Source organism: Salmo trutta, chromosome 18 (genome assembly GCF_901001165.1).
Source record: "Salmo trutta chromosome 18, fSalTru1.1, whole genome shotgun sequence".
In the NCBI taxonomy this organism is placed as follows: Eukaryota; Metazoa; Chordata; class Actinopteri; order Salmoniformes; family Salmonidae; genus Salmo; species Salmo trutta.
This window is the reverse complement of record NC_042974.1, coordinates 7,284,807-7,311,985: the sequence shown is the minus strand read 5'-3', so window position 1 is coordinate 7,311,985 and position 27,179 is coordinate 7,284,807. Positions and strand designations below refer to the sequence as shown.

Genomic DNA, 27,179 nt, shown 5'->3' with positions numbered 1-27,179 from the left:
AGGAGGGAGGGAGGAGACACTATGGGGGTTGAGTTGTGGTTACAGACAGGAGGGAGGGAGGAGACACTATGGGGGTTGAGTTGTGGTTACAGACAGGAGGGAGGGAGGAGACACTATGGGGGTTGAGTTGTGGTTACGGACAGGAGGGAGGGAGGAGACACTATGGGGTTGAGTTGTGGTTACAGACAGGAGGGAGGGAGGAGACACTATGGGGGTTGAGTTGTGGTTACAGACAGGAGGGAGGGAGGAGACACTATGGGGGTTGAGTTGTGGTTACAGACAGGAGGGAGGGAGGAGACACTATGGGGGTTGAGTTGTGGTTACAGACAGGAGGGAGGGAGGAGACACTATGGGGGTTGAGTTGTGGTTACAGACAGGAGGGAGGGAGGAGACACTATGGGGGTTGAGTTGTGGTTACAGACAGGAGGGAGGGAGGAGACACTATGGGGGTTGAGTTGTGGTTACAGACAGGAGGGAGGGAGGAGACACTATGGGGGTTGAGTTGTGGTTACAGACAGGAGGGAGGGAGGAGACACTATGGGGGTTGAGTTGTGGTTACAGACAGGAGGGAGGGAGGAGACACTATTGGGGTTGAGTTGTGGTTACAGACAGGAGGGAGGGAGGAGACACTATGGGGGTTGAGTTGTGGTTACAGACAGGAGGGAGGGAGGAGACACTATTGGGGTTGAGTTGTGGTTACAGACAGGAGGGAGGGAGGAGAACACTACTCACGTAGCAACTGCCTCATCACTCTACAGATAGCATCTCTGTAGTTCTCTCTGGACACATCTGGAGGAGGAGAGAGAGTTGAGGTTTTACATAACATGCAAGCAAACATGTCTCTGGAACAATAAAAATCAACGTATAGTAACTGCTGTCACCACAACAAGTGAGTGATACCGCAAACTATGAAGGCTCAAGGACTATTTTGTCTGTTACCAAGGCCTCAGAATAATGACTATGAGCTAAAGCATGCAACTCACCATAGGACACTCCTGTGAAGAGGTTGGTCTCACCCAGATTCACCATGCTAGTCACCCTGACAGAGAAAGAGAGATTTCATAGTTAAAACACACTGTAGTAAAACACTGACAACAATTGATGTAAAAAAGGGCTTCATAAATACATTTGATTAATTGAGCTTGACTGTGTACTACTCACAGTTCTGGGATGGGCTCTCCTCGCAGTGGTGGAAACAGACTTCCTGCTCCCAGAAGGCAGTGCTGTACGATAGACAAACTCTGCAGGACGTCATCCCTGAGAAATGGGATTAGTTACATGCAGGGTCCACAACACTGACAACACATTATAAAGCAGAACGGGGTTGGGTTAAGTGGGGAGAACACGTTTGAAATAGAGTGAAACCACCTAAACTTGTCAGGAAGAAAATGGCACACGTCAGACAACAGTACACTAGTTTGTTCTTAGATTAGCGTAGAGCACCTTCGCAGTCACAAAGCAAGCCAAGATATAGCGCTCAGAATTGTTTTTAAACATGACCAATTTTTTTTTAAAACATTAACTTAACAAAAACAGTTCTGTAGGAATGAGGTTTGTGCAGTAGGCCTAATACATTATCACAGCATAATGGCCATATGCCTGGCCTGCCAATATTGTTCTTCACAGACCATAGCATATTTCAACATTTGAGCTGTGATAACAAAATAGATCAGTTGGTGTACCTTTAGCGAGGCACAGCTGAGCATAAATTGAAATAATTCCCTTTTTTATTTTACAGGACTGATGGTACCTGCATCTGATGGTCATGGTGCTTTCAAGACAACAGGGAACTAGATCAAATAATGACGTCAGTGATCTTCAGGTCAGAAAGTCGGAGCCTTAGAAAGATGCCAGAGTTTCTGACTTGGATGGCCGTTCAAAAGATTCCCCGGCCCCAGTTGTCTGGAACGCTCGGAAGTCGTAGATTTCCAAATTCCCCATTGTTTTGAACACGGCATTAGTCTCATTGAAGGAATTGAGAGAGCAGCAGCCTCTCACCTATGACCAGAGAAAGTTAAATATTCCTCTGCATTAAAATAGACAACGAGCTGCTGTTAATAATTAAAACGCAGGGCTATAGATACACTTGACTACTAATTCATTGCAGATGCAGCACGAGTGGAAGTAGAGAGAAGCACATTTTATGTTTTGTAATAGTGTTGACTAAATACAGTGTTGACAGTGCTGAATAAAGTCACTCATAAAAACAGCAGCTTTTTGACAGTCTCCCTCTGGTCATAGTTTTAAAGGTTATTAAATCTCATGTAGGCTAGTATCAAACAATGCTGTAGCTGGGGTCGTGGAAGCTGTAGGTCGGCATTTGAGCTATTCGATTGGCCAGAGCAGTAGGCACACTTGATTTAGCCACAGATCTCCAGAGTTGGTCTTTTCAGACAAATTAAATGGTTGAAAATGGGAACACTGCTTACCAGGTGCAGCAGGGCTTCTGAATCAGAAGCACCTACCGTCAACAGCGCAACTCACAAACATAACAAAAATAAAAAGGAGCTCAAGCCTTAATGCCTTTATCATTGGATTTTCTACATAAATGTTTGGTGATTGACTAGGAATGCCTTAGAGATAGCGATCGATCGGTTGATGACCACTGATGTACAGTCTCCTATCCTTACACCTGCACCAGTCTGCTCCAGACTTGTCATGGTCTGTTTAAATGTGCCTTCACCTGGCAATCCCCTGGGTCCTTACTATTCATTAGGGCATATCGTAGCAAAACATTTCGCAAATGAAAACAAAAATGTGTGTTTCTTACTGGACAAGTTTAGGTAGTCTTTCAGTCCGTTTTCTTTTGTTTGATAACTGATGAATAGGACCCTCTTGCAGCCTTCACACAGTCTGTTTGTCCCCCCTCACCTGGTCATGTCCCGTTCCCCCTGGGCGTATCTCTGCAGTCGCAGCAGCTCTGGCTGTAAGATCAGGTCCAGAACATAGAACACAAATCTGGTCTCCTCCACACCGGGGACGTGCCACTGGATGTTCAGGTTCCACAGGTCCCCCGGACGACCCCAGTCCTGGACAGAGGGAGAGAAGGTTGAGATCAATATATAATAATATATACACTACTGGTCAAAAGTTTTTGAACACCCCCATTTTTCCAGTTATTATTGAAATTTAAGCAGTTCAAGTCCAGTGAATAACCTGAAAATGGTAAAGGTAAGCAGTAAACTGTAGGTCACCAAATAATAATGTAGGTCACCAAAAACTGAAAAAGAATGTATTCTTCAGAGTTACAAAAAAAGGCCTTTTCAGGGAACAAGTAATGGGTTAACAACTTACAGCTGTTCTGCAGCAATGGAAGTAAATTAAGCCTCAAAACTTTGGTTGATTACTTACAAACCCTCTGTCTGTATAAAAGCAGTGTTGGAACAGACTGTGTTACTACACCCTCTTAAGCATTATTTGGACAGTATTGTACTGCAGGTAGTATATTGCTATTAAGATGGTGAGAAAAAGGCAATTAACAAAGGAAGACAGACAGACCATTATAACCCTTAAAAGTGTAGGTCTTTCCTTTAGAGAAATTGCAAAGAAAGCCAAGGTGTCAGTGAGTACAGTTTCCTACACCATCAAAAGGCACTTGGAAACTGGATCGATACATGCTAGAATCACCTTTGCCAGCGATTACAGCTGTGAGTCTTCTTGGGTAAGTCTACGAGCTTTGCACACCTGGGTTGTACAATATTTGCACATTCTTTTAAAAATGATTAAAGCTTTGATAAGTTCGTTGTTGATCATTGCTAGCCAGCCATTTTAAGATTTTCAAGACGATTTAAGTCAAAACTGTAACTAGGCCTCTGTTGGGATGTGCTAAACTTTGAACATTGAGATATGAAATGAATGATAGGAAATGAAAGAGACTGGGTCATGTTAAAAGTTAATGGTTCTCAGAAGAAAGAAGAAGGCTTTGGAATGTGTTTGATGGAGGAGAGGTGAGTGATGGTCATCAAACTCATGATACGCTTCTACTACTGCGCCTTCTGTTACTGTCCCACGGTAAATGGGAGGTGTTATTGATGTATTATATTAAGTTAAAATAAGTGTTCATTCAGTATTGTTTTAATTGTCATTATTACAAATAAGTTTAAAAAAAATTGTCCGATTAATCGGCATCGGCTTTTTTGGTCCTCCAATAATCGGTATCGGTGTTGAAAAATCATAATCGGTCGACCTCAAATCTACGCATCATCGACGCTCGGCCTTGGGGCAAATCCTAAAGATGGAAGCACATTGTACTGAATTTTGGCTGAATCAGTACGTCGCACACATAAATACGTACGTACGTACGTACGTACGTACGTACATAAGTACGCGCACACACACACACATATAATATACATATATATATATATACACACACACACACACACACACACACACACACACATACATAGAAGACACTCAAAAAAAGCCCTGCTTGTCTTGTAGTACGGAGACCTATCCAAAGAACAACAGACAAGACACCTTATCATCTAGTGCCATAGAGACTTTAATCCATTGAGCTAGCCAACAAGCTGCCCTGGGGTGTGTCCCAATAATCTCTCCTTCCTCCTGAAGTGTGCACTTCACTACTCCCCACACATTTAAAATCATTGGATTGATGTAGGCAGTATCCATATATAGCAGTTATTTCCTTTCAAATCGATGAAGGGAAATGAACAAGTGCACACTTCGGAGAAAGGAGAGATTATGCTTCTCCTGAGATGACATAATAGGATCACACTCAAGGACCTTCCATAGAGAGGGATAGAAGGCGCACTTGCCACAAAATCCTGTCATGGCATGAGTGGCACCATGGAGGGATTTCAACATGTAAAGGGACTCCCTATGGGCAAAGATGGGAGGTGTACCCTCAATCTATCTCCATGGGCCCTTCTCATTGACTATGTGGACAGGAGGAGGGCTGCGGGAAGCCTGAGAGGCAGGAGGGAGAAACAGAGGAGAGTTGTGTAACTGTCTGGTGGGTTAACAGGGTAGAGGCATGTTATGCCCTGGACCTCTCTACTAGTCTGGCATGGTTCCTTTGACACACTATAGGGTGTTCACCTACACAATTATTAATTAATTCTTTCAAGGTTTATACAAAATATCCATTCAACAGAGAACTCCGTCCGAAAAACAATAGTCCAAACCCCATGTCTCTACCATATATGGTTCAAAAGTTAGACCATGTACTCTGAGAATTTAGCATGTATAGATGGAATGGAATGCCGTCACTGCTCCATAGAACTCTGTGGTATTTTTCTAAATGACATCCGCAGAATACAAAACAGGGACTAAATATATATATTTAAAACAATTAACAGACCGAATTCCAATATTCACCCTCCACTAAGACAATCAGATCCTGTTTTCATGGTGTATGGGTCTTTCCCTCTAATCGCAATAGAAACAGCCCCTCTCAAAGTAGATTTATCATCAATATAGCCAAAGAAAGTCAAGGATATGGAGATTAAATGACGAGAGGATCAAGCTTATTTTGATTGGAAACACTTCCAAATGGTACCACCTCCCAATGCAAAATATGGAAGAGATACAACCAAGAGCAGCACAGTCTAAACTAGCTCTGGTCACAGCAAATTAACGTTTTTATTTAATAAACAATGTCAAGTACAAGTATACTGCTCAAAAAAATAAAGGGAACACTTAAACAACACATCCTAGATCTGAATGAAACAAATAATATTATTAAATACTTTTTTCTTTACATAGTTGAATGTGCTGACAACAAAATCACACAAAAATAATCAATGGAAATCCAATTTATCAACCCATGGAGGTCTGGATTTGGAGTCACACTCAAAATTAAAGTGGAAAACCACACTACAGGCTGATCCAACTTTGATGTAATGTCCTTAAAACAAGTCAAAATGAGGCTCAGTAGTGTGTGTGGCCTCCACGTGCCTGTATGACCTCCCTACAACGCCTGGGCATGCTCCTGATGAAGTGGCGGATGGTCTGAGGGATCTCCTCCCAGACCTGGACTAAAGCATCCGCCAACTCCTGGACAGTCTGTGGTGCAACGTGGCGTTGGTGGATGTAGCAAGACATGTTGTCCCAGATGTGCTCAATTTGATTCAGGTCTGGGGAACGGGCGGGCCAGTCCATAGCATCAATGCTTTACTCTTGCAGGAACTGCTGACACACTCCAGCCACATGAGGTCTAGCATTGTCTTGCATTAGGAGGAACCCAGGGCCAACCGCACCAGCACAAGGGGTCTGAGGATCTCATCTCGGTACCTAATGGCAGTCAGGCTACCTCTGGCGAGCACATGGAGGGCTGTGCGGCCCCCCAAAGAAATGCCACCCCACACCATGACTGACCCACCGCCAAACCGGTCATGCTGGAGGATGTTGCAGGCAGCAGAACGTTCTCCACGGCGTCTCCAGACTCTGTCACGTCTGTCACGTGCTCAGTGTGAACCTGCTTTCATCTGTGAAGGGCACAGGGCACCTGTGGCGAATTTGCCAATCTTGGTGTTCTCTGGCAAATGCCAAACGTCCTGCACGGTGTTGGGCTGTAAGCACAACCCCCACCTGTGGACGTCGGGCCCTCATACCACCCTCATGGAGTCTGTTTCTGACTGTTTGAGCAGACACATGCACATTTGTGGCCTGCTGGAGGTCATTTTGCAGGGCTCTGGCAGTGCTTCACCTGCTCCTCCTTGCACAAAGGCGGAGGTAGCGGTCCTGCTGCTGGGTTGTTGCCCTCCTACAGCCTTCTCCACGTCTCCTGATGTACTGGCCTGTCTCCTGGTAGCGCCTCCATGCTCTGGACACTACGCTGACAGACACAGCAAACCTTCCTGGATGAGCTGCACTACCTGAGCCACTTGTGTGGGTTGTAGACTCCGTCTCATGCTACCACTAGAGTGAAAGCACCGCCAGCATTCAAAAGTGACCAAAACATCAGCCAGGAAGCATAGGAACTGAGAAGTGGTCTGTGGTCCCCACCTGCAGAACCACTCCTTTATTGGGGGTGTCTTGCTAATTGCCTATAATTTCCACCTGTTGTCTATTCCATTTACACAACAGCATGTGAAATGTATTGTCAATCAGTGTTGCTTCCTAAGTGGACAGTTTGATTTCACAGAAGTGTGATTGACTTGGAGTTACATTTTAGTCATTTAGCAGACGGTCTTATCCAGAGCGACTTACAGTAGTGAATGCATACATTTCTTCTCGGTACTGGTCCCCCGTGGGAATCAAACCCACAACCCTGGCGTTGCAAACACCATGCTCTACCAACTGAGCCACACGGGACCGTTACATTGTGTTGTTTAAGTGTTCCCTTTATTTTTTTGAGCAGTGTATATTAAGGTTATAATATTGTAGAAAAAAATCGAAAAGATGAATTCAATGTGATTTATAATGACATAGAGCAAAGAAAACTAATGTTATGACAAATGTTTTAGCACCCTCTTGAATTGACCTGTTTTTCGTCTACATTGTAGAGCCATGAGTGAACATCCTACACACTTTGTATCACAAGGTCGAGAGTGGCTGGTGAGTGATCAGACCAATCAGGATGAGATCACGTAAAAAGTAATAAAAGTACCACAATTTGTGATAGAAATGGACAGAAGCACCATTGTTTGGGGTCTGTCTGGGTTATAAAAAGTTATTCGCCCTAAAGAGAATGTTGTAGAAATTTGGTAGGCAGGAATTTAGAGAATGTACAACTAAAAGTAAAGTTCTGAACTTGATACCTTGTGGGTAGGTAGGTAGGTAGTCCTGTATGGGCTGTTGAAAGCCACCTGGTACACTGCAGTTCTCTGTGGGGAAGGTGAGGGCTATAGAGCCCTTAACACCAACCTCTACATACCCCTAACACCAACCTTAGTACATCTAACCCTGTACGTACCTTGATGGGCAGGTAGTCCTGTGTGGGCTGCTGAAAGCTTCCTGGTACACTGCAGTACTCTGTGGGGTAGATGAGGGCTGTAGACCTCAGGATATGATGCAGCAGGTTACAGGCCAGGGTGTAGCCCTGTTTACACTTCAGATGGAGGGTCAGCTGCAGGATCTGAACCAGCTGGGTGCTATAGGGGAGGATCTTGTCCCCGTCCACACGAGTCACCTGGGGAGGACAAGGAGACAACAGGAGGGAAGGAGGGTTAGGAGAGAACATACAGGCCCACCCTGAGTTCTGTTCATTAAGGCACACAATGGAAAACGTTTGCAACGGAAAAGAAAAATTAGCTTTCTTATTGGACAACTTTAGGTAAGTAACTCCCGTTTCAAAAGTGTTTTCCTGTTTGGTGTCTAGTCTACTGAGAGGTGAAGGGAAGTAGCGAATGTCTCAGTCGGTATGATGCAGGATGATGACCTCACCTCTGACAGTAGCTGAAGGTTCCATAGTAACTCCTTATCCAGTTCCTCCTCACTCAACACCTCCTCATCTGGAAATCAATAACCAAGAAACAGAGTGAGATACTCCGAGACCAACTCAGAACAACGATCCATTGATTCCCACTTCTCCCCAACTCTAACCCCACCATATTAAAATCAACAACAGTCTCAAATTAAGACCAAATCCAGATTGGCTTTATAGCCCTCCAATCCAACAGAACACATCCAAAACAAATGTCCGGCTTAGTGAGCACTTACTGACAGCGAGCTGGTTTATGGCATTACAGCAGTGTGGTACCAAAAGCTTCAGAGACTGTGCAGGGTGAACCTTGGAGGCTGCTCTGCACATGTCAGCCACCATCCTGCCAGCCACACGAGTCTCAAAGATATTGGTGGTGGCAAAGTTAAAGACCTTCTCCAGAGCCACCTGAACAACACAAAGGATACATTCACATAATCATATGCATGTACAGCGGCTTCAGGAAAGTATTCAGACCTCTTGACTTTTTCCACATTTTGTTACTTTAAAGGACACACACAGCGAAAGGCGTACAGTGAGTTATGTGGCCTACCTTGAAGATGTCTATAGAGCACTGTGTGAGGATGGTGCTGAAGGTAGAAGATAGTCCCAGCTCCACCAGGCTCTCCAGATGGGTCATCTTCTCTGTCTCTGTCTCCTCTCTGGTCTGCTCCAGAGTACTGCTGTCTATCAGGGCAAAACACCTGGGGGCGGATTCACAAAACATTACTTACAAAAAAACGTAAGAAGTTTAAGGAAGAAAAATAAGAAGTTCATAAGTTCAATTCGTCAAAATGTTCTTAAGAAACGTTGAATTCCTAGGAACTTTGTAAATATCTTATGTTGCATTGACATTAGTGACGTGTTTGAAACCAATAAATAAGCAGATGTGACAGGGATGATAGGATTTGGCCCACTATAATAAAGCGATATTTCCATTTTATTACATTTATCTGCACCATGTCTCAATAAAAAAAAAATTGTAGTTGGCTTGCGAACCCTTCATAAACAAAATCAAATGTTATTTGTTCACACATTATAGCCATCAGACTAGCTATATCAAAAACTAAAAATGGACAACCAAGGAAAGCACAATAAAACTTCAGCAAACAAGAGCTTCGAGTGATGGTGGAGGAAATAGCAGCCAGGAAAAGGTCGCAGTTGGGGAGACTTAAACTGCGGGGTCACGGCAGAGACCAAAAAGAGAAGATGGGCGAGAGTGGCGGAGGCAAGGGACAGTGTCCCCGCCGTAAAAAATAGTGGTCTGACATCAAGACGGCTGCTAAAAAGAAGGGCGCTGAGAGACCATTCATATGGACCAGCTGGAGAAGGTGTCGTCCATGATAGGAGAGGCGGTGGTAGAGGGACTGCGCAACCGGTAAATTGGGTAGCTACGTTAGCTAGCTAACGTGTTACAACATTATAGCCAACATAGCTAACGATGTTAACATTAGCTCATCAATTTTCAAAGAAGAACTTGGCTAACACTAGCTATTTAACACTTCTGGAATATATTGTTAACTAGCTAGCTAGATAATGCGGGTTTAATTAGTTTTCTTGCTGTACCTAAATGTTCGGTAGCTAAGTACAAAAATAAATCCTAAAACATTTTCAAGAATGACATTTCTTAACACAGAGCAAACCCCAGAACCCCCCCCCCACGCACGCACACAGACCCCCGCATATGCCCGCAGACCCCCACACACGCCCGCAGATTAGGTTTGCACATTTTGTGGAATATTCAGAGGTGGAAACTTTCCGTGAGAAATAAAAACGGGAATATATGGGAATTAATGGAGAAAAAACTTTGCAAAAAAGAAACGTCCCTTTTTCAGGACAATGTCTTTCAAAGAATTCGTAAAAATCAAAATATCTTCATTGTAAAGGGTTTAAACACCGTTTCCCATGCTTGTTCAATGAACCATAAACAATTAATGAACGTGCACCTGTGGAACGTCATTAAAACACTAACAGCTTACAGATGGTAGGCAATTAAGGTCAGTTATGAAAACTTAGAACACTAAAGAGGCCTTCATAGTGACTCTGAAAAAACACCAAAAGAAAGATGCCCAGGGTCCCTGCTCATCTGCGTGAACGTGCCTTAGGCATGCTGCAAGGAGGCATGAGGACTGCAGATATGACCAGGGCAATGAATTGCAATGTCCGTACTGTGAGACGCCTAGGACAGCGCTACAGGGACAAAGGACGGACAGCCGATTGTCCTCGCAGTGGCAGACCACGTGTAACAACATCTGCACAGGATCGGTACATCACACCTGTGGGACAGGTACAGGATGGCAACAACAACTGCCCGAGTTACACCAGGAACGCACAATCCCTCCATCAGTGCTCACTGTCCGCAATAGGCTGAGAAAGGCTGGACTGAGGGCTTGTAAGGCAGGTCCTCACCGGCAACAACGTCACCTATGGGCATAAACCTACTGTCGCTGGACCAGACAGGACTGGAAAAAAAAGTGCTCTTCACTGACGAGTCGTGGTTTTGTCTCACCAGGGTGATGGTCGGATTCGCATTTATCGTCGAAGGAATGAGCGTTACACCGAGGCCTGTACTCTGGAGAGGGATCGATTTGGAAGTGGAGGGTCCGTCATGGTCTGGGGCGGTGTGTCACAGCATCATCGGACTGAGCTTGTCGTCATTGCAGGCAATCTCAATGCTGTGTGTTACAGGGACACCATCCTCCTCCCTCATGTGGTACCCTTCCTGCAGGCTCATCCTGACATGACCCTACAGCATGCCAATGCCATACTGCTCATTCTGTGCATGACTTCCTGCAAGACAGGAATGTCAGTGTTCTGCCATGGCCAGCGAAGAGCCCGAAACTCAATCCCATTGAGCACATTTATAATTACATTTTAGTCATTTAGCAGACGCTCTTATCCAGAGCGACTTACAGTAGTGAATGCATACATTTGATTCCATGCATTTTTCTTTTGTACTGGCCCCCCGTGGGAATCGAACCCACAACCCTGGCGTTGCACACACCATGCTGGCGTTGCAAACATCATGCTCTACCAACTGAGCCACAGCGGAGGACGTCTGGGACCTGTTGGATCGGAGGGTGAAGGCTAAGGCCATTCCCACCAGAAATGTCCGGGAACTTGCAGGTGCCTTGGTGGAAAAATGGGGTAACATCTCACAGCAAGAACTGGCAAATCTGGTGCAGTCCATGAGGAAGAGATGCACTGCTGTACTTAATGCAGCTGGTGGCCACACCAGATACTGACTGTTACTTTTGATTTGACCCCCCCCCCTTTGTTCAGGGACACATTCTATTTCTGTTAGTCACATGTCTGTGGAACTTGTTCAGCTTATGTCTCAGATGTTGAATCTTATGTTCATACAAATATTTACACATGTTAAGTTTGCTGAAAATAAACAGTTGACAGTGAGAGGACGTTTCCTTTTTTGCTGAGTTTATATGGGAATTAACAGAAATATAAGCAAATTAATATTAATACAATTTAAATGTAGATGTTTTTTGCTTTGGATATTTACCATATCATATGGAGACAGAAACAAACATTTCACCTTATCATAAGTAGACATAATTGCAAATGACTAAATCCTTCCAATAGAAATTTAAAAAATAATTGTTACAATTTGAACTTTAATTAAATGAGTTGACTCTTCACATGGGATGATTTCACTGAACAACAAAAGGGAATATTGAATGATCCATCGCATCTCCCAAAAACGTTTTCAACATACATCTGTAAAATGATAGTCTAGAAACTAAAGCTTTGGTTGTCTTCCTCTCAGGCTTCCATGTCTTCTCCCTGGACCTCCTCAATGTCCACCTCTTGAACATCAGACTGAGGCCTCATCTTCACTAACTTTCCAAGCTTGTTGAGGATGGCTTGTTGTCAGGCTCAAAAAGCCTCCATTTGCCCTGATCGCCACCAATTTTTCAACCCTTGTATTGGTCAGCCTGTTTGCGTGCTTTGGTGATTGTGTTCCCAAACAAGGACCAGTTACTTCGAAAGAATGCCAAGAACCTTTCCCTCATCCAGGCCAAGGTGGCGAGACATGGTAGTGATGACACCATAGGCCTTGTTGATCTCTGCACCAGACAGGATGCTCTTGCCAGCATACTTGGGGTCCAACATGTACGCTGTGGCGTGTATGGGCTTCAGGCAGAAGAAGTCTTCACGCTTTTTGATGTACTTCAGAAGTGCAGTTTCCTCTGCTTTGAGAAACAGTGAAGTGGGCAGGGCAGTACAGATTTATTCTCTTACATCTGCAAGTAGAGTCTGAACATCAGACAGGATGGCATTGTCTCCCTCAATCCATGCAATAGCTACTGCTACAGGTTTCAGGAGTTTCAGGCTGCTTACCACTCTCTTACAAAACACATCATCCAGGAGGATGCTCTTGATGGGGCTGTCCATATCGGCAGAGTGTGATATGGCCATTTCTTAGAGACTCCTTGCCCTCCAGGAGACTGTCAAACATGACACCACCACCCCAACGGGTGTTGCTGGGCAGCTTCAATGTAGTGCTCTTATTCTTCTCACTGCTTGTTGAGGTAGATTGCTGCTATAACTTGATGACCCTTCACATACCTAACCATTTCCTTGGCTCTCTTGTAGAGTGTTTTCAGTGCCATGTTGTCCTTGTGGAGCAGATTCAAAGCATGAGCAGCACAGCCAATGGGTGTGATGTCAGGGTAGGACTCCTCCACTTTAGACCAAGCAGTCTTCATGTTCACAGCATTGTCTGTCACTAGTGCAAATACCTTCAGTAGTCCAAGGTCATTGATGACTGCCTTCAGCTCATCTGCAATGTAGAGACCGGTGTGTCTGTTGTCCCTTGTGTCTGTGCTCTTGTAGAATACTGGTTGAGTGGTGGAGGTGATGTAGTTAATTATTCCTTGCCCACGAACATTCAACCACCCATCATATATGATTGCAATACAGTCTACATTCTCTATGATTTGCTTGACCTTCACTTGAACTCTGCACCCAGAAAATGAGTAGATAAAGCATGTCTGGTTGGAGGGGTGTATGCTGGGCGAAATCTCTTCCAATACACATTGCCTGTGAGCATCAGAGGTGAACCAGTTGCATACACAGCTCGAGCAAGACATTCATCAGCATTTCTCTGACTACATTCCTCCACTGAGTCAACAAAACTTCTGATTCCAGGAGGACCATGAGCTGTTGCTATTGATTAAGGTGACTGATTCATCATTTTCACCTCGAATAGAAGTAGAAGGACTTTTGTCAGAGGCTGCTTGTTGTGAGCGCTGAGGGAACTTAATCAAATTGGCCAGATGATTCTGCATCTCTGTTGCATTCTTCACATATGATTTGGCACAGTATTTGCAAATGTACACAGCTTTTTCTTTTAGATTAACTGCAGTGAAATATCTCCACACATCAGATAGTGCCCGTGCATTTTTCTGTAAAGACAAGAAAAAAATATATATACACAATTCCATGTACAGATCGATAGTTAACCAGTTAAATTAAACAACTCCTTTGGAAGATAAATGTTATATAATGAAACACGTATGGAAACAGGTGAATTAACGCTCCTCAGTTCCCAAGCTCAAGCAAGCTAAAACCCACATGGTAGGAAAAACTAACTAGCAGAAATTGTTAACAAGTTACAAATTATTTAAACACACTTTGATGTAGGCTACTATTTACAAGTTAACAAAAAAAATAATATGTCATAAAATATATTCACCCCACCCAGTACTGTAATCAAAACTTACCAGAAAGCATGTAGTCCTTGGCTCAGACAGTGTAGTAGTGTGGACTCAATAGCATGTCATTAGTGTGCAAGACATTGAGAATCATCTGAACATGTGATGGAAGAATGCACTGTGCATGCAGAGGGTTGCAATTCCATTGAATTGGTGATAGTTTAACCAAAATATGCAACAAGACCTAGAATTGCCTTATGCGTATCCCACAAAAAAAAGGTTCACTGTTATAAGCAAACTTTGAATTTAATCAAAATTCCAGGGCTTAACTTCCCATGGAAAAATTCTGGAAATTTACTGTAAAGTTGAGAGTCCTATATTGACTTCCTCCATACTCATACCTGTCCATGAACTGAAGAACAAAGTCCTCAAACTCTGCAGAGGCTGAGCACATCTCTCTCTCCACCGCTGTCAGGTCGCTCCTTTCAAGAACAGCAGAGGAACAGTCCACCAAAGGCACAAGAGTAACAAACGTAGCAATGAATTGGAATGTTATCTGCAGAAAGGAGGGAGAGCACACTTAGACTTGCAACACACACACAGAGACAACTTCCAAATTGATGACAATATCTGTACCCAAGCAACCCCAGTGTAGGAGGCCTACAAGAGCTTATTTTTATGAACTCTATTACCCACCATGCACTTGCTGAAGTCATTGGGGTCAACACCGGGCAAAGCCCTCATGAGGAGGGGCAGCATGTGTGTGGGGCCCTCAGGGTAGCGCTGCCCCCCAGACACCAGGCTGCGAGCCACACCAATCATACAGCTCAGGGTGGCAGTCAGCTGGTGGGGCTCTGTCAGGGTCTCCATAGCAGGGTAGGTTCTACAGAGGAAGACCAGATAAATGAGTGCTGGGCCATATAGCCTATCTTAAGGTATACTGGTATGGATCCACATAACGGTATGGATCTTTTTAATAGTCTATAACAATATAATTCATGAAAAGTTCAACTTATGTGACTACTTTACAGTCAGGTTTGTCCTAGCTTGGTTGAGTAGAAATCCATCAGCATGGAGAAAGCCTGCTAAAGCCACTTAGGATTCACATGCCATCCTAGGGTCATTCACTACTTAGAAAATTATTAACTTCTATTTTTCATAAACATAAAATACCAGTGGTGGAAAAAGTACCCAATTGTCATACTTGAGTAAAAGTAAAGATACCTTAATAGAAAATGACTCAAGTAAAAGTCACCCACTAAAATACTACTTGAGTGAAAGTCTAAAAGTATTTGGTTTAAATATACTTAAGTATCAAAAGTAAAAATATAAATAATTTCTAATTCCCTATATTAAGCAAACCAGACGGCACCATTTTCTTGTCTTTAAAATTTAGGGGCACACTCCATCAGTCAGAAATAATTTACAAACGAAGCATTTGTGTTTAGTGAGTCTGCCAGATCAGAGGCAGTAGTGATGACCAATAATGTTATCTTGATAGGTGTGTGAATTGGATCATTTCCCTGTCCTGCTTAGCATTCAAAATGTAACGAGTAATTTTGGTTGTCAGGGAAAAAGTACATCATGTAGTGAAGTAAAAGTTGTCAAAAATATAAAACAGTAAAGTACAGATACCCCCAAAAATGACTTAAGTACTACTTCAAATTATTTTTACTAAAGTACTTTACACCACTGTAAAATACCACCATACTGTCAAAAAAATAGTGATATGATATTTTGGCTATGTCGCCCAACCCTAAGACAACAGATCTACTGGGGACCGCCCCACCTAAACAACGACAGAGGAAACACTGCCCATTCACTTCTGACTGCTTGATTTCACTCACTTCTCCAGCACTGGTGGTATGACAAGTTCAGGTCTCATGAGGGCCAGGTTCTGTAGGGCCTGAGCAGCATCCAGACTGCCCGTCTTACTGAACATGGCCAGCAGCACCGGCTGCATCATACTCTCTACGAACGCCGTGATGTCTGCCTCCGTCAACTTGTGGCTGTCCGGTACCAGAGTGAGCCACGTGGGCTTCCGGTAGCGCTCCCGGTGGAGCCGTCTTACCACGCTGGCCGGGAGGCGCTGCAGCAGCTTCATCAACTTCATCTGGGGACAGAGATAGGTGTGAGGACTAGAGAGACCGGTATCCGGACATGAGATAGGTGAGGACTCAAGAGACAGGTGTGATGACATTATTTTACCTTATTTCAACAAGGAATACAGACTGAGACCAATGTCTCTTTTACAGCTGGGCCCTGCGTATACATGTTCACACAAACAGTTTAGGTACAATGACTAAGAAACTACAACAAACAAAACGATCACAGACAAAAAAAAAATACAGCAGCAGATTGTGTAAATGTAACAGGTTATTCCCCTAACAGCACAAGCACTTGCATTACCCGAAGCAGTTAGAATCAATATAAAAATCCTCCAATACATTTTTAAAATGGGCAAGGGGGACAAGAGTCTGAAGTTTAAGTTTAGTCTGCAGGCTATTCCATAGGCAAAGAACATAGCAGGAAAAGGCAGCCATACCCAACCAACTCTGTGGAAACCGCATGGGCCTCAAGTGTAATCTATGCTTGAGACCTGGTTTAAGGAATTCTGATGTTGATGAGTGATGATAAATAAGAATGTAGTTTATTCATATGTGCTTTATAGACAAACACGAGAGCATGTTGTTCTCGTCTCATGGACAGTGAAGTCCAACCCACATTTTGATATAAAACACAGTGGTGAGTTCTGTAGCTAGCACCCGTAATAAACCTAAGTACGCAATGATAAGTAGCATCCAGCGATTTAAGTGTTGATGCCGTAGCATGCATGTAGATAATATCCCCATAATCTATAACAGACATAAAAGTAGCTTGCACAATTTGTCTTCTATTTGTAGAGGACAAACATGTCCTGTTTCTATAGAGGAAGCCTAGCTTGATTTTTAGCCGTTTACAAAGTTCGTCAACATGCATTTTATCATCCAACCATATCCCTAAGTATTTATATGCAGAGACCTGATTAATTCGAGAGCCATCTAGGCTCATGAGACACCGAGAGAGGCAGGTGTGAGACACCGAGAGAGGCAGGTGTGAGACACCGAGAGAGGCAGGTGTGAGACACCGAGAGAGGCAGGTGTGAGACACCGAGAGAGGCAGGTGTGAGACACCGAGAGAGGCAGGTGTGAGACACCGAGAGAGGCATGTGTGAGACACCGAGAGAGGCATGTGTGAGACACCGAGAGAGGCATGTGTGAGACACCGAGAGAGGCATGTGTGAGACACCGAGAGAGGCATGTGTGAGACACCGAGAGAGGCATGTGTGAGACACCGAGAGAGGCATGTGTGAGACACCGAGAGGCATGTGTGAGACACCGAGAGGCAGGTGTGAGACACCGAGAGGCAGGTGTGAGAGACAGAGAGGCAGATGTGAGAGACATACAGGGTTAGAGAGAAGCTGGCCCGGGAGGCAGATATGAGGACAAAGACAGACAGGTACGTGACACAGGGGCGTGAGACAGTGTGGTGATAGCGTGCCTTCCAGGGTTGAGGTAAATTACATTTCAACTCAGTAAGTACAGTGAAATTGAGCACAGCATGGCCTTAGAACCAATACCCTGTCAGGACAGCATGACCTTAGAACCAATACCCTGTCAGGACAGCATGACTTTAGAACCAATACCCTGTCAGGACAGCATGGCTTTAGAACCAATACCCTGTCAGGACAGCATGACTTTAGAACCAATACCCTGTCAGGACAGCATGACTTTAGAACCAATACCCTGTATGGGCAGCAGGACCTTGTGTCCGTCTCCCCACGCCACTAAACCAACAGCTACTAAGGGGCAAGAAGAGACTGACTTGCACAGAAACTTTTCTAAGTATAGATTCAGGTCAATTATTGATTTTGCACAGGCTTATCTCAGGTGAGTTGTTTATTTTTTTTATTTCACCAGGTAGGCAAGTTAAGAACAAGTTCTCATTTACAATTGTGACCTGGCCAAGATAAAGCAAAGCAGTTCAACACATACAACACAGAGTTACACATGGAGTAAAACAAACATACAGTCAATAATACAGTAGAAAAATAAGTCTATATACAATGTGAGCAAATGAAGTGAGATACAGGAGGTAAAGGCAAAAAGGCCATGGAGGCAAAGTAAATACAATTTAGCAAGTAAAACACTGGAATGGTAGATTTGTAGTGGAAGAAAGTGCAAAGTAGAAATAGAAATAATGGTGTGCAAAAGAGCAAAATAAATAAATAAATACAGTAGGGGAAGAGGTAGTTGTTTGGGCTAAATTATAGTTGGGCTATGTACCGGTGCAATGATCTGTGAGCTGCTCTGACAGCCAGTGCTTAAAGCTAGTGAGGGAGATAAGTGTTTCCAGTTTTAGAGATTTTTGTAGTTCATTCCAGTCATTGGCAGCAGACAACTGGAAGGAGAGACGGCCAAAGGAGGATTTGGCTTTAGGGGTGACCAGAGAGATATATCTGCTGGAGCGCATGCTACTGGTGGGTGCTGCTATGGTGACCAGTGAGCGGAGATAAGGGGGGACTTTACTTAGCAGGGTCTTGTAGATGACCTGGAGCCAGTGGGTTTGGCGACGAGTATGAAGCGAGGGCCAGCCAACGAGAGCGTACAGGTTGCAGTGGTGGGTAGTATATGGGGCTTTGGTGACAAAACGGATGGCACTGTGATAGGCTGCATCCAGTTTGTTGAGTAGGGTATTGGAGGCCATTTTGTAAATGACATCGCCGAAGTCAAGGATCGGTAGGATGGTCAGTTTTACGAGGGTATGTTTGGCAGCATGAGTGAAGGATGCTTTGTTGCGAAATAGGTAGCCAATTCTAGATTCAACTTTGGATTGGAGATATTTGATGCGAGTCTGGAAGGAGCGCTTACAGTCTAACAAGACACCTAGGTATTTGTAGTTGTCCACATATTCTAAGTCAGAACCGTCCGGAGTAGTGATGCTGGACAGGCGGGAAGGTGCAGGCAGCGATCAGTTAAAGCATGCATTTAGTTTTACTTGTATTTAAGAGCAGTTGGAGGCCACGGAAGGAGAGTTGTATGGCATTGAAGCTCGTCTGGAGGATTGTTAACACAGTGTCCAAAGAAGGGCCAGAAGTATACAGAATGGTGTCGTCTGCGTAGAGGTGGATCAGAGACTCACCAGCAGCAAGAGCGACATCATTGATGTATACAGAGAAAAGAGTTGGCCCAAGAATTGAACCCTGCGGCACAACCATAGAGACTACCAGAGGCCCGGACAACAGGCCATCCGATTTGACACATTGACCTCCATCAGAGAAGTAGTTGGTGAACCAGGCGAGGCAATCATTTCAGAAACCAAGGCTATTGAGTCTGCTGATGAGGATGTGGTGATTGACCGAGTCGAAAGCCTTGGCCAGGTCAATGAATACGGCAGCACAGTATTGTTTCTTATCGATGGCGGTTACGATATCGTTTAGGACCTTGAGCGTGGCTGAGGTGCACCCATGACCAGCTCTGAAACCAGATTGCATAGCGGAGAAGGTGCGGTGGGATTCGAAATGATCGGTAATCTGTTTGTTGACTTGGCTTTCGAAGACATTAGAAAGGCAGGGTGCTTGAAAAAGCTTGCCTTAGCTTTTCTAACTGTTGAACCCATACATTCTCAATAAAGACTGAAATATCTCTGTCCCAGATCCAGTTCCCTTATTGGGTGACAGAATGACATATCTTGGGAATGTCGGGGGCTGGCCAAAGGCATTTGATGAATTCTAAAAAAAGACGTGTCTTTCTACGTCACTAAAGCGATGATGACCACATTACAGGTACATTACTGTCACTATAGCGACGAGCACTGCATTACTGTCACTATAGCGACGAGCACTGCATTACTGTCACTATAGCGACAAGCACTGCATTACTGTCACTATAGCGACAAGCACTGCATTACTGTCACTATAGCGACGAGGACTACACTACATTAAAGTCACTATAGCGACGAGGACTACACTACATTAAAGTCACTATAGCGACGAGGACTGCACTACAGGTACATTACTGTTACTATAGCAATGAGGACTACATTACTGTCACTATAGCGATGAGGACTACATTGCAGGTACATTAGTGTCACTATAATGAGGACCACATTACAGGTACATTACTGTCACTTAGCGATGAGGACTACATTACAGGTACATTACTGTCACTTGTCGGGTTCACCTAAGGGTCATAAGGGCTGTACCAAAATGTTTGATGTATTAGAATAATTGATTATGCTTATGTTTTATTAATAGAAGGGGAGGGTTTATAAGACCCCTCCCTCCTTACATTTATAGGGTCCTAGACTAAAGATATATATATATATATATTTTTTTTTTATATATATATATTCATTATAATGTTTTAGAATTGTTCCACAGTTGTTTGCGCTTTCTCTCTCTTTTATAAAGAAGACCCCTCTTAGAAATGTGTGACAGACAGAACTCTGCGAGTGTGGGAGATAAGAGTATAGTCAGACATTCTACAATAAATCAACTTTGGGGAGTGGACATTTATTGCCTAGCTTTTAGATAACACTGAAACTCTATGTTTGTATAGCTATGGATGCATGGGCTTGGTCTCAGGAGTAGAAGGTAATGACGAAGTCAGTGACATCACTAAGGCTGGACTAAGGTTTAATAAAACACCTTGAGACCTTTTGTTTGATGCAGAACTTACACGGAAACATGCGTGCTTTGTTCCTGATTGTCAACTTCTGTCTGCAATTGCATTAATAAAGGTTTTTGAATGATTTGATTAAAGGTCGTCATAATGCTAATTTCACCAATGAGCCAATAATGATTGACAAGGACGAAAGGAACAAACCCTAACACACTACAGTGATGAGGACCACATTACAGGTACATTACTGTCACTATAGCGATGAGGACCACACTACAGGTACATTACTGTCACTTACCGCACTACAGGTACATTACTGTCACTATAGCGATGAGTACCACATTACAGGTACATTACTGTCACTATAGCGATGAGGACCGCACTACAGGTACATTACTGTCACTATAGCGATGAGGACCGCACTACAGGTACATTACTGTCACTATAGCGATGAGGACCGCACTACAGGTACATTACTGTCACTATAGCGATGAGGACCACTTTACAGGTACATTACTGTCACTATAGCGATGAGGACCACATTACAGGTACATTACTGTCACTATAGCGATGAGGACCACATTACAGGTACATTACTGTCACTATAGCGATGAGGACCACTTTACAGGTACATTACTGTCACTATAGCGATGAGGACCACATTACAGTCACTATAGCGATGAGGACTACATTACAGGTACATTACTGTCACTATAGCGATGATGACTGCACTACAGGTACATTACTGTCATTATAGCGATGATGACTACACTACAGGTACATTACTGTCACTATAGCGACGGGGACTGCATTACTGTCAGTATAGCGACGGGGACTGCATTACTGTCAGTATAGCGACGGGGACTGCATTACTGTCAGTATAGCGACGAGGACTGCATTACTGTCACTATAGCGACGAGGACTGCATTACTGTCACTATAGCGACGAGGACTGCATTACTGTCACTATAGCGACGAGGACTGCATTACTGTCACTATAGCAACGAGGACTACATTACTGTCACTATAACGATGAGGACTACACTACAGGCACATTACTGTAACTATAGCGATGATGACTACACTACAGGTACATTACTGTCATTATAGCGATAAGGACTACGCTACAGGTACTTTACTGTCACTATAGTGATGAGGACTACATTACAGGTACATTACTGTCTCTATAGCGATAAGGACTACATTACAGGTACTAGAGGTCGGCCGATTATGATTTTTCAACCCCGATGCCGATTATTGGAGGCCCAAAAAACGCCGATACCGATTAATCGGCGGATTTTAAAAAATGTATTATTTATTTATTTGTAATAATGACAATTACAACAATACTGAATTAACACTTATTTTAACTTAATATAATACATCAATAAAATCAATTTAGCCTCAAATAAATAATGAAAAATGTTCAATTTGTTTTAAATAATGCAAAAACAAAGTGTTGGAGAAGTAAAAGTGCAATATGTGCCATGTAAAAAAGCTAACGTTTAAGTTCCTTGCTCAGAACATGAGAACATATGAAAGCTGGTGGTTCCTTTTAACATGAGTCGTCAATATTCCCAGGTAAGATGTTTTAGGTTGTAGTTATTATAGGAATAATAGGACTATTTCTCTCTATACGATTTGTATTTCATATACCTTTGACTATTGGATGTTCTTATAGGCACTTTAGTATTGCCAGTGTAACAGTATAGCTTCAGTCCCTCTCCTCGCTCCTACCTGGGCTCGAACCAGGAACACATCGACAACAGCCACCCTCGAAGCAGCGTTACCCATGTAGAGGAAGGGGAAACAACTACTCCAAGTCTCAGAGCGAGTGACGTTTGAAACGCTATTAGCGCGCACCCGGCTAACTAGCTAGCCATTTCACATGGGTTACACAAACCTCGTCTTGGGAGTTGACAGGCTTGAAGTCATAAACAGCGCAATGCATTGCGAAGGGCTGCTGGCAAAACGCACGAAAGTGCTATTTTGAATGAATGCTTACGAGCCTGCTGGTGCCTACCACCGCTCAGTCAGACTGCTCTATCAAATCATAGACTTAATTATAACATAACATTAATATGGTCGAATCCGGAAACTATCATCTCGAAAACAAAACGTTATTCCTGTTACATTGCACAACCCTCAATGTTATGTCATAATTACGTAAAATTCTGGCAAATTAGTTCGCAACGAGCCAGGCGGCCCAAATTGTTGCATATACCCTGACTGCGTGCAATGAATGCAAAATGACACAATTTCACCTGGTTAATATTGCCTGCTAACCTGGATTTATTTTAGCTAAATATGCAGGTTTAAAAATATATACTTCTGTGTATTGATTTTAAGAAAGGCATTGATGTTTATGGTTAGGTACAGTCGTGCAACGATTGTGCTTTTTTCGCAAATGCGCTTTTGTTAAATCATCCCCGTTTGGCGAAGTCGGCTGTCTTTGTTAGGAAGAAATAGTCTTTACAGTTCGCAACGAGCCAGGCGACCCAAACTGCTGCATATACCCTGACTCTGATTGCAAGAGAAGTGACACATTTTCCCTAGTTAAAAGAAATTCAGGTTAGCAGGCAATATTAACTAAATATGCAGGTTTAAAAATATACACTTGTGTATTGATTTTAAGAAAGGCATTGATGTTTATGGTTGGAGCAACATGTACCTAAGTGATTATATGCAACGCAGGACAGGCTAGATAAACTAGTAATATCAACCATGTGTAGTTAACTAGTGATTATGATTGATTGATTGTTTTTTATAAGATAAGTTTAATGCTAGCTAGCAACTTACCTTGGCTTCTTATGCATCGCGTAACCTCGTGGAGTGCAATGTAAAGCAGGTGGTTAGAGCGTATGACTAGTTAACCGTAAGGTTGCAAGATTGAATCCCTGAGCTGACAAGGTAAAAATCTGTCATTCTGCCCCTGAACAAGGCAGTTAACCCAACGTTCCTAGGCCATCATTGAAAATAAGAATGTGTTCTTAACTGACTTTCCTAGTTAAATAAAGGTGTAAAAAAAAAAAAATAGGCGGCCAAAAATACCGATTTCCGATTGTTATGAAAATTTGAAATCGACCCTAATTAAATCGGCCATTCCGATTAATCGGTCGACCTCTAACAGGTACATTACTGTCACTATAGCGATGAGGACTACATTACAGGTACATTACTGTCACTATAGCGATGAGGACTACATTACAGGTACATTACTATCTTACTTTAGCCGACTCAGGATGCATGGTACTTTTATATTGGACACAGATCACAAGAGCGTGAGATTGTCTGTTTCCATTCCCCTACACTGCAATAGGACTAACTCCTGAAAACAAATCAGGAGAACATCTCACGAGTTGATGGGGTTTACCAGAAACATAACGGGGTCACAACTCTACCTCCAGACCTGGGTTCAAAAACTTTTAGAGTTTGCTTTAGCCTGCCTGGAGTGCAGGGTGTGCATTTTTGTGACCATTCTATTGGTTCCATTGCGTCAGGCAAGCTCAATGAATCCCAGGTTAAGTATTGGTAATGGTAATTGAACCAAGGTCTGAGTCCCTCTGCCATAAATAAAGGATTGTGTATGACTGAAGACACAGCTTGCAGCCTGAGGCTCTGGTCTGATGACGGAGGTTGGATGTTTCTAGAAAAGAATGGCATGAGCCCCGGATATCTGGCTGACCTTTTATAGCACTGTTGGCAGCTGCCACTCTCGTGTGTCATCAGGGCATTATTTCTGAACGAACGGTATGTACACAAACCCCTGGGCTTGGAGGGCTGGAGAGGGAACTGCCAGGAGGCCTAGGGAAGCTTCTGGAGCAAGGAGAAGGGGAATGTGGGGCACGTTCAGAGAGCTAGTCACTTTGACTGTGATTTGAGTATGCAGGTATGCCAGTGCAACGAAGGTTTGTTAGGAGAATGAGGTGCCCGTCTGGGTAAACATTGTAGAAGTGAACGTTGCAGTGACTCACCAGCCAGCGTCCATGGTTGGATGGGTGGAAGAAAGACGTGATGCTGTTGAAAAGGCCACTGAGCTGTGCCTGGGCTTGTTTACTGGGGCCTCCCTGCCATCACACAAACAACAGATGCTTAACAACATGAAAAACATAATGGATTATTCCATTAACACAACTATCATTCCATCGTGAGCCAATGCTAACTAGCGTTAGCCCAATGACTGGAAGTCTACCGGAAACAGCAGTATCCAACAGAACAGCACTATGCTTATTCCAAGGTATTATTGTGTTGTGATCTGGTATTGTATTGTAGGATTACTGTATTTTTACCCATCTAACAATGATTGACTTAATTTCCATCAGTCAATTATACATGAAAACATTGAAATAAACTTGAAGAGCTATAAAAAGCATGGATTGGGCAACACTGATTGTGAATAGTGACTGACCAGTAAAGCTGAGACCCAGAGGACCACGTGTGCGACATCGTAGGCGTTTGTCAGGTATCTGGGAACCAGCATCTGACTGGTCCCCACCGGGAGGTTCAGACTACGCAGCACTCTGGTGAAGATCTGGAATCAAAAAGGAGCAATCCATGTGAAGATGGAATACTTTATTGTTCAGTCATTGAATGCATTGTCCAATTACTTTTTCTGATCACAGGATTTCATATTTTTGTGGGATTTTTTAAAATAATGTTCATCCATTTCATTACATTTGAGATCAGGGCATGTTGGGCAATAACATATAAAAACATGGCGAAAGACATCTTGCAAGCCAGGAAGACCAACAGGGAAATGTGATACTGTAGTTCGAGCCACTAACAGGCAGCACTTTCAGTGACTGTCTGGTCTGCTATGACATGCACACCAATAACTAAGGTCACAGGTCAAATGAAGAGGGTAAGATTTCAGCATGTTGCAAAAACACTTGACACTCCCAACTGGCACACTTGGCCCTAACCCTTCAACGTTATGCATATCTGTACTGCTTACACCTTATAGATCAGGGAGTGAATTGGGACCTGCTAGAAGAGACCATTGGGGTGGAGTAATGGGGTAGTTCTATAGGCACAGCTAGACAAAGGTTATTGATGGAGGAGTGTCCAACCTTGGGTATATATGGGTCCCAGTCAATGTAGCCAATGTTGTCGTTGGCCAAGCGGGCAAACAGGTTGACAAGATGCTGTGGGGGAAAAAACAAATGAATAAGGAAAACTTTAATTGAGGAATATCTAGTGAACAGTTAAAAGTTCTGTCTATCAAAAAAAATGTTGGAAACTGTACTACAATAGCCTGGTTCCAGATCCGTTTGTGCCAACTTGTCAAGACAGCACAAACAGATCTGGCATTCGGCTAATACTACTACACACCAGTATGTCAATCAAGTGAATGTTGTCCAACTTACCACCTCCCAACCTGGAAGGTTCTGTACTGCCACCCACAAGCTGATGAGCTCATCAAACCACAACCTGGTGATCAGAAAACAAACTCTCATACATACTGAAGCATACTGCCCACACACACCTCATAGCTGAAGCACACTGCACACACACACACACACACACACACACACACACACACACACACACACACACACACACCTCACAGCTGAAGCATACTGCGCCCGCACACCCATGCCTCATAGCTGAAGCATACTGCGCCCGCACGCACACGCCTCATAGCTGAAGCACACTGCGCCCACACGCCTCATAGCTGAAGCACACTGCGCCAGCACGCACACGCCTCATAGCTGAAGCACACTGCGCCCACACGCCTCGTAGCTGAAGCACACTGCGCCCGCCCGCACACGCCTCGTAGCTGAAGCACACTGCGCCCGCCCGCACACGCCTCGTAGCTGAAGCACACTGCGCCCGCCCGCACACGCCTTTGAGCTGAAGCACACTGCGCCCGCCCGCACACGCCTCGTAGCTGAAGCACACTGCGCCCACACACGCCTCATAGCTGAAGCATACTGCACACACACATTTTACATTTACTTCCCTGTGGCTCAGTTGGTAGAGCATGGTGTTTGCAACGCCAGGGTTGTGGGTTCAATTCCCACGGGGGGCCAGTACAAAAAAATGCATGAAATTAAATGCATGCATTCACTACTGTAAGTCGCTCTGGATAAGAGCATCTGCTAAATGACTAAAATGTAAATGTAATTGCTGAAGCATACTGCGCACACACACACACACCTCATAGCTGAAGAATACCGCGTACACACACACACACACACCTCATAGCTGAAGCATGCTGAAGGATACTGCGCGCGCGCACACACACACACACCTCATAGCTGAAGCATACTGCGCGCGCGCGCACACACACACACACACACACACACACACACACACACACACACACACACACACACACACACACACACACACACACACACCTCATAGCTGAAGCATACCGCACACACACACACACACACACACCTCATAGCTGAAGCATACCGCACACACACACACACACACACACACCTCATAGCTG

At 43.9% G+C, this 27,179-nt stretch overlaps 1 protein-coding gene and 1 long non-coding RNA gene across 4 annotated transcripts in view; both read right to left on the bottom strand.

The window, feature by feature from the left end:
* LOC115152802 (proteasome activator complex subunit 4B) overlaps positions 1 to 27,179 on the bottom strand; it is a 100,333-nt gene that overhangs the window by 48,237 nt on the left and 24,917 nt on the right. For all 3 annotated transcript variants that reach the window (XM_029697613.1, XM_029697614.1, XM_029697616.1), the window contains 15 exons: positions 26,086 to 26,149; positions 25,789 to 25,863; positions 25,128 to 25,250; positions 24,694 to 24,786; positions 15,906 to 16,171; positions 14,755 to 14,941; positions 14,460 to 14,614; positions 8,940 to 9,090; positions 8,626 to 8,794; positions 8,350 to 8,417; positions 7,880 to 8,095; positions 2,872 to 3,029; positions 1,162 to 1,257; positions 984 to 1,039; positions 733 to 789 (listed from right to left, as the gene is read on the bottom strand). In XM_029697613.1, coding sequence (XP_029553473.1) covers positions 733 to 789; positions 984 to 1,039; positions 1,162 to 1,257; positions 2,872 to 3,029; positions 7,880 to 8,095; positions 8,350 to 8,417; positions 8,626 to 8,794; positions 8,940 to 9,090; positions 14,460 to 14,614; positions 14,755 to 14,941; positions 15,906 to 16,171; positions 24,694 to 24,786; positions 25,128 to 25,250; positions 25,789 to 25,863; positions 26,086 to 26,149 — 1,934 coding nt within the window. The remainder of the gene's footprint in view (positions 1 to 732; positions 790 to 983; positions 1,040 to 1,161; positions 1,258 to 2,871; positions 3,030 to 7,879; positions 8,096 to 8,349; positions 8,418 to 8,625; positions 8,795 to 8,939; positions 9,091 to 14,459; positions 14,615 to 14,754; positions 14,942 to 15,905; positions 16,172 to 24,693; positions 24,787 to 25,127; positions 25,251 to 25,788; positions 25,864 to 26,085; positions 26,150 to 27,179) is intronic.
* On the bottom strand, positions 13,753 to 14,283 carry LOC115152805 (uncharacterized). The gene is made up of 2 exons (XR_003867582.1): positions 14,128 to 14,283; positions 13,753 to 13,809 (listed from the first exon to the last, which is right to left on the bottom strand). It is a non-coding gene; the product is annotated as an uncharacterized LOC115152805 (long non-coding RNA).